The sequence below is a fragment of the Homalodisca vitripennis genome, chromosome 1 (genome assembly GCF_021130785.1).
Source record: "Homalodisca vitripennis isolate AUS2020 chromosome 1, UT_GWSS_2.1, whole genome shotgun sequence".
In the NCBI taxonomy this organism is placed as follows: domain Eukaryota; kingdom Metazoa; phylum Arthropoda; class Insecta; order Hemiptera; family Cicadellidae; genus Homalodisca; species Homalodisca vitripennis.
The window spans coordinates 35,317,016-35,335,238 of record NC_060207.1 but is presented as its reverse complement, the minus strand read 5'-3'; the positions used below and the strand labels follow the sequence as shown (position 1 = coordinate 35,335,238).

Here is an 18,223-nt window from a genome sequence, read left to right as displayed (position 1 = left end):
CACCATTCTAATGGTGACATTTCGATTTGGTGTGGCTACTAGCCCACACTCATACACTTGACATGTTGAGCAATATGGCATCTAGCCAACCTCCATTCTGTTACGTGACATGTCGGGCAATATGGCCTCTAGCTAACCTCCAGTCTGTTACGTGACATGTCGGACAGTATGGCCACTAGCCAACCTCCATTCTGTTACGTGACATGTCGGCCAGTATGGCCACTAGCCAACCTCCATTCTGTTACGTGGCATGTCGGGCAATATGGCCTCTAGCTAACCTCCATTCTGTTACGTGACATGTCGGGCAATATCGCCTCTAGCCAACCTCCAGTCTGTTACTGACATGTCGGGCAGTATGGTAACTAGTTAACCTCCATTCTGTTACGTGACATGTCGGGCAATATGGCCTCTAGCTAACCTCCATTCTGTTACTGACATGTCCAGGAATATGGCCTCTAGCTAACCTCTATTCTGTTACCTGACATGTCGGACAGTATGGCCACTAGCCAACTTCCATTGTGTTACGGGACATGTCAATCTGGTGTGGCCACTAGACAACCACTATTCTTCTACTACCATTTCGTTATAGCGCAAACATAATTTACTCCCCAGAATATTCTTAGCCCATCTACGTACCACGGTACGGTTATCAACGATTGTCGCAGTACCAACTACCCTGCATTGGATCGTTTAAGATTTAATTCTCCACTGTTGTCGCGCGAATTCCGTTTTGAAATCAGTTTGTTGGAACATTTTCTACGAATAAAGTGATTCATACTCATACTGTGATGAGGTTTTGACAGCTCAATCTCCTTTGTTTTATTTTGGTACTCTTACACGTAGGGGCTTAGATGTTATTTCAGCATTTATCGTAATCCTTCAACCTCGTTATTAATGCCAGGGGCCTCCACAACAATCTTGCCTAATAGAACGATTTTGGTTGCTAAAAAGTACGACTCTGTTCAGTCAATCGATCAGTCAATGATATTCAGGCTTATCCACAAAGTCATTCATCATAAGTACCATCGAAAATGAAATGGCTTCACATTTCTTCGTTGAATATAATTAATTAAGGTGATCGACGGTGTGAGCTACTACCCCATTACTAACATTTTGGCGAATATAAACTGCCGCATATTTTTACTCCACAATCCTTTAAGAGCAGATCCCCATAGCATTTGAAATTTTAACTAAAAGTGGTTTAACGAGTGAAAAGTGGCGCAGGCTGATCCGTTTACTGAGTTTTGCCTCGTTGTAAATTTGTATCGGTGTTATCGGTACCATCGTCCTGTTATCATTCATTGCCTTCACATGAATATCTTAACTCTCGCTAATTACTGTGTATGTTGCCAGCATTGCAAAATATATTTGAACTGACCGGAACGGAACATTGTATAACAACCAAAATGTACATACAGTTTTGAACGACGAAGTGGATTCGTAAAAACCAGCAATTGAATTTCTTTAACCATGACCGCACCACTGTGTGCAAAAACCTGTATTCACATCACGTTTCAACAAACAATTTCTTTTGGAGGATTAAACATAACGCCCTGCTCTGAAGCCACTTATTTTGTACAATGTTCAAACAGCTTTGACTTAGCAAGCGAGGGAAGATGTTTAAAGATATAGGAAATGACGCTTTGATTCTTAATCCAAACTGCCAAATTTCTGCAAATACTGAAGTTACTCTAAAAGTTAAAAAGTAAAGTAAAACATATAATTTTTAAAGTAAAAGTCCAAATCTGATTGACTTAACTGTTCAATGAGTGCACCTCAAAAGTCCTTGCGAACATTGGAATTAGAGTTTTCTTTGTGAAAGGGATGAATTTCCACATCTGTATTTACACCATCAAGTAGATCTCTTACTTACTTAACTTCTAACACAATCGACTTTAATATTGTTTCGAGCTACTAATGTATCTCTAACTTTCTTTGTTGAGATGGCTAGTATAGCTATATTTAATCGATAATTCCATTTTTATATCACAAAATTTTGAGATATTACATTTCATGAGACACAAAATAGTCTTATGAAAACCTGGTTTTACATCATGTATCAATTTAAACAACTTATTATACTTAATGTATATACCTGAAAGTGTTAATCTTTTATAAGTTACCATTATTGGTTTGATTTAAAGTGTGAAATTATGCTACAGTGAGACTTTCGCCGTCATTATAATACGCCATCAAATGCGTATTTTAGAAATGGATTTGAATATTTTATTTCTTTATTATTTAAACATCCTTAGTGTAAAAGCAAATTTTTAGTAACGAATATAAAACTATTTCGAACCGAAAAATTATCTATAAAATATTTATATTGTAGCCTACTATTGAGTTTATTTCCACTTTGAGTACAGTTCATGAATGAATATTAAAGCTAATGCGGAAGCTAATGCAGTTCATCGGTTGGCCCACTTCGGCGCGCACCTGACCTACCCCTCGAGCTCGACATTTGGCGGGGAAATTCATAACTGTTTGGCCCGAACACGCCTACATTGAATAATTATTGCATGTGATAGCAATATAAATAATGTTACATAGCTATTTTAAATCATCAGATGACTTATCTTCTTTAAACATAAAATTTGGTTTGTAATTTTGTATTCCGTGTAACCAAACAAAACCCTTAGCAACAGCATGTCGGGTGTGAGGTGGGTTAGCGCATGCGCAGACAGGCTCGCCCGGGCAGTCGATATCTTGCTACCTTACCTAAAACATATCGTTACCAGACTTTTAATTTTTAATATCAACAGTTTGTTATCTGCAGTGATAGGTTGCCGGTAGAGGTCGATACTTTGGTCGGTGCCTTCTCCGTGTAGTTAGATTCGTGCGTGAATGGCGCGTCGTCCAACGTTTCACTAAGCAATATTTTAAACTTTTATTTTGCCGCATTAATTTCAAACTTTTGGTGTTACAGAGATGTATATTTTTTAAAGCTTTATTATTTGTGACAACGGTGGTTTTCGATAGTTTTGTGATATTCGGTCGTAACTTAGGCTGTGAGTTCGAGTATATATCGGTCGGTATGGGTTGGCTTCAGATTAGGTTGCATCTGGTAGGTACTTTGATTATAGGCCTATAAACAATTATAAGTGAAATATAAATAAAAAGTTCAATGAGCTTTTAAAAATTAAAATCCTTCCATCTGTTTTAATTGTAATACGCTTTTCAATGTCTTCAAATGTTAAATTAATGTTAGTTGCCAGCTTTTGGTGTTACTCTCAAATACCTAATTATTTTGGGTTTTGAAAAGTGTTCACTTTAATTATTTGGGTATTTACCACCCAAAAGCGATTTTTTTTAAATTATTTTGCTTTTAAAACTAAATTAACAATTTTAAAGACTTCAACATTACTATAACATTTATTAAAGGAATAAGTTCAATCTTCAAAAAAGCCTTACAATAAAATGTTGTTTAGCATTTATTTTATATAAAACATGTTGACTTTCTTGGTACGCCAGGAATTGACAAGCTGACGACTGAGACAATGGCTGTCAAGAATGCCGGTCATTACAACAAACGTCAATGCGGGTGTGGAATGTTCTATTTGAATTGCAACATGGCGGCCGGTGGAATGGTCTACCACATGGTTACACCATCGACCATGTAGTCTCGCGATCATCACATTCACCTAAGGAGCTTAACATCAAAATTTAGCCTTTAAGTGTTCCTTCTTTATATAAATTAAACAATACTTTAGAATATTTCATTGAAAGTAATTGTACGTTTACATGTTTTTGAACAATTTGGCCGATCATATGCATATGCAACCAAAGACTTTATCATGTTTTGAAATCACGCATATTGTTTGATTAGGATAGTTGAATATTCAGTTTGCTAACTATTTGACAGTTATAAGAGTATAGTTTTGGTGTGGAAGATAACGTTGCAGCACAAATTAGTATAAAAGACACAAAACGTCTACAAATCTTATATGACTTTGCGCTGGACATCCAGAAATTGTATAAAACATTACTATATATTCAGCTGACTTATTGTGACATGGAAGAGTGGATAGATTACACTCCTTTCAAGATGATAAATACTGTATAATAAGTAAATTGTTATATCTCTCAGTCCCAGTAAAATTATATCTTAAAATAGTAAGACCATCCTTTTTTGAAAATTTACAGTTTAATAGTTTGCTCCATTTATTTAAGAAAATCACTTTAAAGCAATTCCAAAAACCTAATAGGAATTCATGTATCTTTGGTAATTTAAAACATGAGCTTTGGTATGTATTGTTTTAAAACGTAATCTTATACGGAGAAAATAAAATGTTTATTATGGTCTGGAAGAGGGAAGTTGATATAGAAATAACTAAACCGATATAACATACTATCAGAGGACCCGTCAAAACGTAAAAAAGAATTGTCGCACAGACGGAAAGGCAGTTGGTTAACTATCTTTTTATTTTTTCAACCCAAAACCAATAAGTTCTTCCTAATAGGTTCTTCCTTGAACCAATAGTTTAGTTCATCCTGTATATCAAGTTTCAAGGACCTTCCTATCAAGAGTTATCTACGGGCAGATGAGTAAATAGACATACGGACTTCTTTTGACCATTTGAACCAATAGACTTCTTTCTTGGAAAAATGTTTCAAGCCTCTAGGATCATTATGTCGTATATTGTTTTTGCACAGACGAAAAGTGACAGACGGACAACAAAAAGATTTCAAGAAGGGCCTGTTATGTCCCTAATAAATAAAAATAGAAATTAAACCGTCGATAAAATGTATTAAAATACAATTAAAACCTAACATACAGAATCTGTATTTTATACACTGTAATATTTTATTAATATGTTACAACATACAAGACCTTAAAAACATATCGGGGAGACGACCGCGGTATTTATATTTATAATGAAGCAGTAGCGTGACTATAGCACAGAATCGTTGAAGGGTCAACACAGGGGTGCGCCTGAATTAGCACCCCCTGGACATAGCACCCCCTCGCTACTGACGTCATTTTGACGTCACGAAAGGGGGTGCTAAATCAGCACAGTGGCCGTGTCCAGGCCCTTGAATAAGCACCCCCTTCGAATACGGGGGTCCTAATTCAGCGCCTCGACCGTGTTCATGTGCTGATTTAGCACCCCCTTCGAATAGGGGGGTCCTAATCCTAATTCAGCGCCTTGACCATTGCTCATGTGCTGATTTAGCACCCCCTTGAATCTGGGAGCTGCTAAATCAGCGCCGTATTGATGAGATGAATAATTACCCCAACGGAATATAATAATAAACGTTTAACCATATTGCGGATTTATTTTTCAATAAAACTAAATAATATATATACATATATAATTTATTTATATTATATATAACTATATATATATATAAATATATATATATATATATATATATAATTATTTATATTATATATAATTATATATACATATATATATAATTTAAATATATTTAAATGAGTATATTTACTGCATTGATGTGGTTTACTTAATATTTCAAAAACAAACAGTTCATTACCAATTATAAAATTACTATGCATCAAAATATACTTAAGTAAAAAACTAGGTTCTAGGCATTTAAATACAGGTTTATTTTTAAAGTAAAAGAAATTTGAAATCGTGGTACGAACAACGCAGAGGAACTGATATTGCGTAAATCCGGCATATGTAATAAATATAAATGGTCAGAGATTATATCAACCTATTAACCACTTTAAAACCAAATTATTTATTTATTTATATTTTTGAATACCAATCAAAAGCGGGAAATTTAGAACCGTGAAATTATAATTTTGGCGACGGCTAAGAGCCAATTATTTTTTAAGGACGCATCATAAACTGAAATAATTATACTATTTAAACTGAATAGTATAATTCAAACACACTTGACAAACAATTTAAATATTATTTTATTATCTACAAGAATCAATATCATTAAGTTATATCCATATTAGTTAGTTCAACTATAATTTTAAAAAAAAGTTGAAAACAATGTTAAAACACGTAGCAATAAATATACTACCGCATTTTCAAAAGCGTTATTGCTGTCAAAACATACATTTATATACTGAGTATTATGGATCTACATTGCTTAATTTCTCCTCTGTCGGTTAGTGTGCGTTATTTTGTTGTTATAAAATGGAATATCTTGGAAAATCTAAAAGGAAAACCTACGAGGTTCTCAACGAGTAGGTCACAATACAAAAAATCGAGTAAACGGCAGCAGCTCCAGAATATCTTATGCCAATCGTGCTCACATCTTAGTCTCTTCATTTAAAGTACAGGAAATACATTAATATCTGTTGCCAAGCAACTTTTTTTCTAATAAATTAAAAACTACTAGAGATATTGCCAAATTTATCAACAATGAACGCCTTTATGAACAATGAAGGACAAAAACAAATGTCTTAATTAACAATAATAAATTGTTGTATTTATCATAAAGCTTCAATTTATTCACAACATATGTGAAAAAAACTAAATAAAGTGACTAGTTTTATCTGTTATATATTAAGAATAATAAAGAGCAAGAAAAATCGTTATATGTAGAAACATGTTTCATTGAGTTTTCACGATTGTTTTAAGCTTGAACTGTTAATGCTCAGTGAATACCCTTAACTAGACTATGAGTAGATCTTCCATTGGTATGGACGCCCAGTACTCAATACCTGTACAATAAAAATGACACAGCAAAGATACTAGACTAATTGTGTATAAAAAACCATAATTACATTTTTACCTTCCGTAATATTCCAAAAACCGACTCAAAAATAGCTTTTACTTTCACAAAAATGTATAACTGTAGATACAGCAGTAAGTATCTTAAAATTCGAGAGGAAAACAAATGATGGGTATTTTTATAGTATTCTTATAGTTGATATGAAAGAACTTAATATACAATAATATAAATCTTATACCTCAAAAGAATGAATCCATACATCTAAATTAAGACAGCTAATTAAAATTAAAATAAGAGCAGCATTTATCATTAGTTTTAATTTGTCTCTAATTACTGTATACTTGTAATTAAAAAACGTAAAGGGAAAAGAGCCTACATGGGCTTTAATGATCTGTGCGTAGAGAATGTTATGTTTTTTTTGTATATATTTAGCAGTGCGTTAATTAAATTTACAAACGTATTAACTGAAAGAATAAACTGAAATAGAATAAATGAAGGATATGATTTAATTAATTATTTTAATAGGTGATATATAGAACAAATTAAGGAAGCAAAGTCAAGAGTGAAAATTATTACACAAATATGACAATGCGTGTAAGAGGGAGGAGTGCTAAGGTCTATTAGCCTTGTTAGTCGGAGCATTATTATGTAATATTAAGTATATGGCAATTTTTAAGAGAAAGTAGCCATATTTGATTATTATATTATTTAATCGTTCATCGGAAATTTCAAAACAATCGTAGATAGTAGCTTATAAGTGGCAGCGTCACAAAATCCCAGATAACAACTATTATATTTATGATTGAATTGAATATGTAAAAGATAAATATCCTTTTTGCTGGTTGAATGCTAGGGGGTGCTAATTCAGTGACTGAGCCATGTCCATGCGCTGAATAAACACCCCCTTGGAACAGGGGGGTGTTAATTCAGGGCCTCGACAATGTTCATGCGCTGATTTAGCACCCCCTTGTAGTCGGGGGGTGCTAATTCCGTGCCTGGTCCGTGTCCGTGCGCTGAATTAGCACCCCCCTGCCGTGACGTCAGAGCCCGAGGGGGTGCTTATTCCAGGGGGTGCTAAAGCAGCGTCCCCAACACAGGCACCACTTTTTGAAGGCACTGAGTATTGTGACGGAGGCGAGAGCTCAAGACAAAAAAATAAAACAATGGCCTTTCGATGTGGTTGGTTAAACTTTGCTACAGGTACATGTTAAAACCACTAACCAAATTGATAAATCTTTCCTTTGAGACAGGCATTTTTCCACCCGGATTAAAGAAGTTTCCAGTGTTTTAAAAAGGATATCCTTACCTAACTAGTAATTATAGACCAATTTCAAATTTACCTGTCTGTATTAAAATCCTTGATAATTCCTTTAAGGTTGTTAAACTTAACGGAGGAATTTGAAATATTTTCTTCAAACCAGCTTGGTTTTTGCCAAGATTTTACAACAATCGGTGCAATAAATTAGCTTTTGGACGTATTAGTGGAGGGTTTTGATAGGAGAGATATATCACTCAGTGTGTTTTTTATCTGCCCTAGGCCTTCGACTGCATTCATCATACGACACTGTTGCAACACTGTGAGCTTGCATGTTGTACTGTGCGTTGTACTGCCACATAAGTGGATTAAGTCCTTCCTCGAATACTGGTATCAATGTGTTTCTTTTTGGAAATTCAACCTGGACGTAAGTAACAATGAATCTTGGTGTCTCTCAGAGATCAGTCTTCGGCCCAATTCTCTTTTTTTATTTACGTCTATAACCTAAGCTGAGCAGATATATAAAAAGTGGATATCTTGTTCAGTATGCAGATGACACGATTCTTTGTGTACAACAAATATCAAAAAGCAACATGGAAGCCAAACTTTCGTCAAAAACTTCATCAACTTTAGTTCGCGGCAGGAACAATATGGTAATCCCTATGCAATGATGTTGGACACCTCGCTACTGCAGGAAGTTGATTCTACTACATTCCCGGAATGCATCTTGATCATGTTGATTTAATTTGTTCCAGATTCTATAATGGCAACATTGCCTTGCGTAACTTGACAAATTCTTTTCATCGGAAATCTTAAAAATGGCCTATTTTGGTATTGTATAACCATACCTTTCTTATGGGATATCGTTGTGAGGCGGATGTGCAAAATACAAATGTGAAAGACACTTTAGACTACAAAAGAAGACAGCCAAAATCATTGTTATCGTAAATTTCAAAGAGTCGTGTAGAAATGCCTTCAGAAGTTTGGGATTACTGACTTCACCCAGCCTATCTAAATTCTGGAAATGATCCTGTACTAAGTGTAGTGGTGGCCACTTATACAATAATAGGAGCAGGGACAACCTGAGAATTTAATTCCACCGATCTTCTGCTTTCGAGCAACTTCCCATCTTTCGTTGGGGTCAAGTTAATCAATAGAATCCCGGAGTGTATTAAAGAATTATGAAGTAAGAATGTCTTTAAGGATAAATTTGGAGATCTTATAGTGTCCAGAGCCTTCCATTATCTTGAGTTAATTGCAAACCACTGGTGTCAATAATTGAACTCTAACTCTGTTGCTGAGGAATTGTGATATTTGGTTAAATTCAAAGTAGTGCATGGTAGTGTGTCTAAAGACCTGTGGAATGAATATGGAAGTAATTGTGAATATGAATGAGTGAACATGAATATATGAATGGGGATCTAATAGTAATATTTTAGTACTAAGTTTGTTTTATTATTTATTGTATTTATCTTTACCTGATTATTGACACTAACAATACAATTGTTAAATTGTGAAACTGGCAATAAAGAATATTTGAATTCGATCAAGAAAAATATGTGTACACGATATTCTAAATCATAGAAAGATCCATTAGGTACGATAATTATATGTATTTAAAGTTTTATATATTTATGTTGGGGAGAGCAGACTACACTTTACATTATTGTCCCTGGTGCCAACAGCAATGTCCCTGGTCAAGAGGTCAAAGGGCAGTTGTCTGCCTGTCTATCTGTCTGTGCGATAACTGTTGACGTCCTCTGCTTCAAGCAAAAATCTGTTGTTTTTAGAGTTAAAACGTCATCAGTTTCCGTTGTATCGGTATCCATTGTGTTGTGGTCCTTCGATGCTACATTGTATCGGTTTGTGTAATTTATACTTATGCATGATGATTATATAAAATTAAATCCTTTGTTTTATGTTTTTTTTAGAAAGACCTGTTTGCCTCTAAGCTCGATTCTGCGGAGGGCGCTAGTGGTAGGGATCGGAAAATGTCATCTTCATCGACCGGTAGTATGAAGTCGAAATGGTTAAAAGCGTTCAAAAGCTTGAAAACAACCAGTGGTCCGTCCAATGGTACATCACCAAAGGAAGGCGAGAAGTAAGTATGGTAGTTCTGTAGATCATACAACTTTACTCTACTGTAGGCTCATTTTGCTTTTAATGTTCTCAGATATTGTAGCCATGGGCTGTCATTTTGCTAGCTATTATATGAATGGACCTGCATAACTCTGTGTTATGTGTACAAGCAATACCATAGAAGCTTTGTTTAACATTCGAAACTTGTTGAAAATAAATAGTTTCAATAGAATTTTTCAACATGTTACAGCTGTGAATATTTTATTATTTTTATTGACTTATTTATAGTACTGCTTTAATATCAAATTAAGCGATATTGTTTAGAATATTGAACACAACTGCTTTGCAGAAAATGTGATAGAGTCTTGCCTATTTTAGATAAAAATATAAAGTATTCGAGAAAATGATGTTTCATGCAATTATTACTAGTTGTAAAAGTTAACTGATTCATTTATATTGAGACAAATTTAACAATATATAGCTTGAAAATGTCTTAATTTAGCTTGAATTAATCAAAAATTACAAAACAAAAATAAAAACACAATTTTATATAAGGTAATCAGTAAGTTAGTTTTGTCTGTCCTTGTAAATAAAGTGGTAACTATATGAAATAACTTTAAAATTTTGTGTTGTGTAACATAATTGTTTAATGTGTCTTAATAATCCAAACTGATCAACAAGCTTTATGGTATTTATATTGATGTTTAAACTCCTATAGTATTGTGCTTCACTTTAGGAATCAGAGTTTTAAATTAATATGTCAGTATTAAAACTCAACACTTAATTATCTGTTAACTCATTATGCGTAATGCAATGCAACATGGTAACATATTTTATTAATTCCCAATCGACTTGGTACATCATAGGTATATCATATAATATACAAAATTATATGCTTGCATTGAGTTTCAAATCATTGTATTGTTGTAAGTAGAAACAGTTTGAGTTTAAAATTAGAATGATACGAATATTGAGAGTATTTCTAAATTTTACGAAAGTAGTGGTATAGTCCTAATTGAAATTTACTCAAATATAGTTGTACCAAATTTCAAACTTTACTCTCTTAAATCTGTTATTAAATACTTCATGGCTATCTTACATGTTGTTACAGGCAGGTTACAATGAAAACTGCACTTATAAAATAAACTATTACTTTAGAGAAAATATATCATTGTCTCTTCGGACAAACAAACTGAAGAGGGATGGATAATATAGTTAATATGAAGTAATAAACTTAAAGATACTGTTGATCAATATTAACAATATTCAAAAGTTATCATGTGCTTGGGTGTAATTTTATATTATTTAAAAATATTGATACTCAGAACAAATTTTCCGATTTTTAAAGTGTTCGTTAAAAATAAAGTTTATGTATGCTATGCTGTTCTGCATATTATATTTGCATTTTAAGTATGTAGTAATTATTTTGTGTAGTTAGTTTTTCAATTTTTGGTGTAATTTACTAATCAGTGTTTTTCTCTCTTTTCTCTTATCTTTCCGTCTTTCTCTCTATCGTTGTTTTCTTTTGATTTTGTTTATTTTCTCCCTGTGCCTGATTCCCTTCAAAAAATTTCTAACTCTTCACCCAATCTTCCACCCTATCTTCACTCTCTCTCTTCTCTCACCTTCTCTCTCTGCGGTACCCTAACAGAAAGAACCAAATGTACCATGCGGTATCAACGATCATAGCAATGAGGTAAATATTACTAACTTTCCTCACATGCTTCTATTCCGCTGTTGCTTAGAATGGGTTTTCTTGCACAGCACTTGTATGTGTGGCCAACTATCTCTGATTGCTTACAACTGTAGCTACTATTCTCATACACAAACCTTGATTTGTCATTATGTACTTTCCAGCAGAATTTCTATATCTTGTGTTTTACAGCAGATTACTTATAACTGTACAACCTTCAGCTGATGTTGAACAAGCAATAACATTTATCTTTGCCTATAGTAACAGAGTTATTTTTTTAAGAGGCAGTGGAATCTCTTCAGTCTAACATATAGGGACTTTATTCACTTCAGGTTATATCAAATTGCTGGATTTCCAATTTTAAATCTACAGTCTGGACAAGGATTTTTATTTGTTGTACATGGCCTACTCACAAATTCTCATAGGCTAATGAAGTTGTAATAAAATTCGTCTGTCTTAATTGATCATTTAAATAGTGAAAACGTATTACCTGTACACTGTCAATAAATCATTACATAAAATATTCCTCGTTATTTAAATTGTCAATAGTGTTTTAATAATATGAAGTACAACACGTGATCAAAACTTGTGAAATACTTATATTGTACAGATATTCCACTGCACTGATTCATGACACAGTATTTGTAATAACACACAAAATAAACTTTTCACATTCTTAAATATATAATTTTGACGTTAGTGACAAAATATAACTGTCCTGACATGTTTCTTTTTCTAGCACTACATATTTATCACGCTTATAAGATCTATTAATTAAAATTAATGAACCTATATAATGCATGTATGCATACAATAATCCAATATAATCAATGAATCAATACACTTTTACACACACTTCTTCAATTAGTAATCAGTAATCAAATGAAGTATTTTCTGAAAGAAACAAAAGTGGTAGTAAAATTAACTACTTAAAGGTATTTAAGTATAGAAGTATTTTAACGTTGGATATATGATGTTGTTTATGAGGTAGTGTTATTAGAATGTGATAGTGTTTAGAAAAATGAAATATCATTTTCACACTACATTTAGGTATATACAGGCTCCCCCTCTCTGTAAACATGTACCAAATATGTTAAAAGAAATTATGCAGTTATATGTAGTAATTAGGAAATCTATTAATAATAAACTATATTGCCTGCGTCTTTCCTTCTTCTTACATCTGTAAACACGTTTTTGCCACTTTGGTTGATTTGAATGTTAATTTTAAATTTTGTACGTAATACTTCAAAGCTTTGGATTTGGAACTAATGGAGACAATCCTAATCAACTCATATCTTTTAACATGAACTAGGCCAATTCTCCTTCAAGTAACTTGTGTAATATTTTAAAAGTCATGCGGCATATACATTAATTTGACACAGTTGCATGCATGTATTTTTGATTTTGTGATCAAAAGGAGTTGTTTTGATTTTATTTTGAAATCCCAATTGGGTTGAGGAATATTAGATGATTCACAGACATATTCTGCAAGCAGATTTTGGCATTCAAATATGCATACAGCATAAAAGAAGTCTTGCAGGATGCTGTTCGCAGTGTGATACCATGACAAAACGAGGAACTACCAATAACTGAACGTAGCGCTTCACTACCGAATCCTGTTGACCGGTACTAGTTATTAGCCTTAGATAAATGTATGTGTTCGATTTATTTTTGCCCGAAACCATACACGATAATCAAAATAAAGCATTAAACACAGGCAATTGTACTATAAAAAAGAGCGTCATGTATCATTAAAAGAAAACAATTATTTAGGAACAAAACACTCCAAAGTTAGTCTAAGATTATTTTTTAGCGAGGGGATTATTTTTCTTATCCATTCGCCTTAAGACTATGAGTGACGCTGTTGTATATCTGGGGCCAAAGTATCCAAATCCATTTATTCCCATCTCTAGCCTGACCTTGGGCACCTCGAGCATGGCGTCCTTGCCGAGTGTGACAGTCCCTAATCTCAGCGCGGGTCTGCAGCGTCCCCCTGAGGTAAGAAAGTTTCCCGTCAGCTTACTTTACCGGAAGGATCTAATGATAAAAATTTTCTCAGGCCGTACATAAATCTTAAAACAGAGTTCTGCAACCTATCAATCAAAACCGTGCTTCCTAGGGACAATCTCCCTCCAAAGACAGGAAGAGCATAAAACAACTTTACTGGGAAGACCACAGCTTTGAAAATGTTTAGTTCCGCTTCCTCCTGGAGTAACCCTTTAAATCCAAACGAAATCATCAACCTATTCATTAAACCATAACTTATATTTTGAACATGGCTCAAGAAAGTTAACGGTTTGTCCAAAGTCACACTAAGGAATTTGTCCGAAACCTTCAAAGGAACACCTTCCAAGGAAACCCCCAAAGGTCTATTACTAAAAGAGACTGCATTTGAAGAGAGGTAAAATTAACACTTTCTTGGATTTAACTGAAGCCCGTGATCGTCAGCCCAGAGCTTGAGCCTAAATAAAACATCATTAATCTGCTGCATTTCCAAGGAACACTGTAATGTAGGATCTGTCAATACAAGCTGAGTGTCATCCGCAGTATACAGCAAAATCATAATGCCTTTCTTACGGCATAATGGCGTTTATTGCGTGTTCCACAGTATGCCACTTTCACAAGTACATCATTACAAGCAAGAGACCCTTTTTAATTCATTTTTTTATTCATGTTAGACGCATTCATGTTTTTATACATTTCGCAAGGGCGCTTTCTTTTTAGGTAACATGCTAGCACATGCATCAAATACCTGTTTAATGTCCGAGGTTAACATTGCCACACCATCATCAACATTGTCATGAAGTTCTACCGTGCTCCATTCAATGGAGGAAAACTTCTGAAGATCTATCTTTGAGAGGTTTCTATAAGAAATTAATTTTTCCTTAGCCTTGCAAGGGCACTCAAACCAGCTTGTGGTCAGCTATACGTTTTCCTCGACAATCTATTACGTTTTTACGTGTCAACCACACCAATAGACATGTTGCTCAAGGAATTCCTAACGATGATTTGACCAATCAAGGCTGTGGTATTATCACGACAGCTTAACTTAAACCTAACCGTAAGAAAACCATGAAAGCAAAACGCTAAGATACTAGTATTATGAGAAAACATACAATTAACCGTAACTAATTCGTGTTGATAGGAAACGACGGATGAAAAGAAAATTAAATAAACAAAGACCTTCACCATGACCTACGAGCTTAGGACTGTTTATTTTTATATATTTACTATGTATAATGAATAAAAATGGAGTTAGCTTAGTTGGATGTTATCAAAGACATAAATTAATTTATAAATTTTGATGAAAAGCGAAGAAATTCAGAAAAGAGAAAAAATAATTACAAATTTTGCTTATATATGAGAAACATCTTCAAAACTCACTGAATATTATGTAAGACAATAATAACACTCTTATATTGGAAACAATATAAAAAAGAAAAGAAAAGTTTGGATAAGATTTTATTAGCTTAAATAAACCGATTTCGTATGTACAATTTTATACTCGTATTTGTTTATTGTATTCAAAATTATATTTTAAAGTTAATTCATACAATTCTGATTATGAGCTCAATTCTAAAAACTATTCATAAATAAAAATAAAATTTATTAAAGCCTCCTGCGTTTTAATACACTTTATATATACTACAATATATATATATATATATATATATACACACATTATATATATATATAAAACTTATATATATATATATATATATATATATATATATATAGCTCTTAAAGTTTGCAGATGTAAATTCGTTCGCAAACGTTTTCCTCTAATCAATTTAAAACCATTGCTATTTTTGGCAATTGAGTTATGCACCTGAGTTATAATGCTTACTTTAGGGTAAGTATAAACGTCAGGTTGTTCAAGTTACAATGATGGATATCAATAGGAAAAATTTTCGTTGGTGCGTTTATTTAAAGCATTTTTATCTGACATGATAATTTGGTCAGAAAATTAAATTACCAGACTCCGACACAAATTTCAAAGATGATGTTATGTAGAGCGTATTTGGTACTTATAAACGTTCAACACTTGTAACTTTTATGATTCTGAGAGAACGACAACTTACATTTATTATATTTATTCTTGTGTTTACATAACTGTGAGGCTAAAAATATAAAAAAGAAAAAATTTACTCATATTTAACTTATATTACACTTGTATTATGGTTATTTTAGTTGTTGCATTCTTGTGGGTTGTTTACATTTGAAATTGATTAGTAATAATTTTATTTGATTTGTTGGAGTTACTACAATACTTGAGTTTTATATTTACTTACCAGTAATGCAGTACCTTAACGAGAGCACTACCACAAACAATCCAGTAAATGGACATACTGGATCCACTTCAGTAAATTGTGTGGAAATAGTTTAATTAAGTATAACTGCTTCAACATCAGTACAATCTGTGAGTACAATTTAAAAACTGATTTATTTGTTTAATGACTTCTTAGAGTGGTGAGGACATAATAATATTAAAACGCTTATGTGCGTTGCCTTCAGTTTGTTTTAGTTGACATGAGTGTCACAATTTGTGTGCAGAACTGCAAAAAAATTAACTCCGACCAGTTTTACAGTCTTATTTTTGTATGTTATTTATCTAACGTAGGTACGTCCTCCAATCACGTCATAATCTCAAAAATAATGATTGCGAGTTTACAAAAATTGAGTCGTGGTGTTCACTTTTACCGTCTTATGTGCCGTACTTGTATGTCTCAAAATAAACAATTGTCTAAACTGGATACAGGATAATGCAGTTAATGTGTATTGATTCCTATGTTTTCTTATAAGAATGAATTCAATCTAAAGATATCTACAAGAATAAAGTTAAGCCAAATAAAGCGTGGGAAAGGATTTCGGAAACTTGCTATTTTTATACCACAAAAATAGAACCTTACGTTTTAATGGTAGGAACCTAACCTCATCTATGATTGTTCAAAAACATGTTAATACCTCGAAATGTAATGTTATTCTTACATAATATATCGATGTATAATATCAGGAATCCTATTTTCTTTCAAATAATGCATCGTCGACAAAAACAAACAAATGAAGAATGTGGTCACAATGAAAAATCAATGAATGTTGCCAATAATTTACAAGCAAACTGCATTACAAGAAATTCCTTCAAGTTTCCTCTAATTGTATTAATTATTCTTAATTTTACGGCATACTAAAATCTTATATTTCACCAAATCAGTACTAATTTTACGACAGTTAACATATTAATGTTGAAGGCAATAAAGCCGTAAATAATTACGAAAATATTTAAATCAAGTACATTATTACATTAATCAATTCCTTTAAAAGTTACTACAGTATTGAAATTATCTTGTATTTCAGACAAAGCACGGTTTCAACATCATAAAGGATTGTTGTCCTTGATAGTTTATATTTTGGAAACCTGTCAGCAATTGAATACAAATCTCTGGTAGTATTTATTTACGTATTTGTGTAGACTGAAAAGTACTGTTGAATAATTTATTGCTGTTAATTTTACCAATAAAAAATTAAGTTAGGTTTTATTTTGATGTAGGAAAAATGGAAGAGACAGTGGACTGAACCTAGGGGTGGAGTCGACAGTGCATCAGTTCCAGGAGTACACTTACAAGAAGATAACCCCTTGCGACGTCTGCTCTCAAGTACTAAGAGGTAGCCAACATTGAGGCAGTTCTTTTCTGTTAGTTTTCAGACCTTCAGCTTCACTTGTTTTAAATTTGCGATAGTGTGAAAACTTGAAAAACATCATGTTCATCTAACACATTTCATTAATAGACTACCTACTTTACATTATCACATATTACAAATATATAGCATACTTATTGAATACAATGGAAGTTCTAAGTTCAAGATATAAAAAAAGTTTTTGAAGATTGTTTCATTTTTCTGGTTTTTTTAAATTTGAAATTTATTACCAATAATTTAATTTGATTTGGCGGAGTTACCTTGCTTAAGTTTTATAAATAATACCCTATTTTTATTTTATCATTATATAAAGTAAAGTGCCTGAGTCATCCAGTAATTTAATGAGAGAACTACCATGGACATATTGGATATTTGAATAAGTATTGTAAGTATGAATGTTTATAGTAGGGATTTTAACTAATAATATAAACCTGACTTGCAATGCAATGTCTTAATGTCAAAATACAATAAAAGAATTATTATTATTAGTATTAAATTTTGTGGAAATACTTTAATTAAATATACTGCTTCAAAAACAATACAATCTGTGAGTATAACATAAAACTCTTAACTGTCTAATGAATTCTTAGGGTGATTAGGACATAATAATAAAATGCTCATGTGTGTTGCCTTCAGTTTGTTGTGGTTGCTATGAATTCTGAATTTGTATACCAAGATGCTAGAATTCCGACCAGTTTTCCAACACTCTTATTTTTATGTGTTATATATCTTACTCAGGCGCGTTCTCCAATCACATCATAGTTGATACAAAATAAATTATTATGGTTATGAAAAAATTCAATCATGGTTTTCCTTAGGCATATTTACTTTTTATTTAATTT

The 18,223-nt window shown here is 32.8% G+C and overlaps 1 protein-coding gene across 12 annotated transcripts in view; it reads left to right on the top strand.

The window, feature by feature from the left end:
- LOC124359657 overlaps nt 1-18,223 on the top strand; it is a 622,196-nt gene that overhangs the window by 555,702 nt on the left and 48,271 nt on the right. For 11 of the 12 annotated variants that reach the window (XM_046812617.1, XM_046812593.1, XM_046812609.1 and 8 more), the window contains exons 11-13: nt 9,844-10,013; nt 11,643-11,687; nt 17,233-17,348. In XM_046812617.1, coding sequence (XP_046668573.1) covers nt 9,844-10,013; nt 11,643-11,687; nt 17,233-17,348 — 331 coding nt within the window. The remainder of the gene's footprint in view (nt 1-9,843; nt 10,014-11,642; nt 11,688-17,232; nt 17,349-18,223) is intronic. The other variant, XM_046812601.1, reaches the window with a different exon arrangement.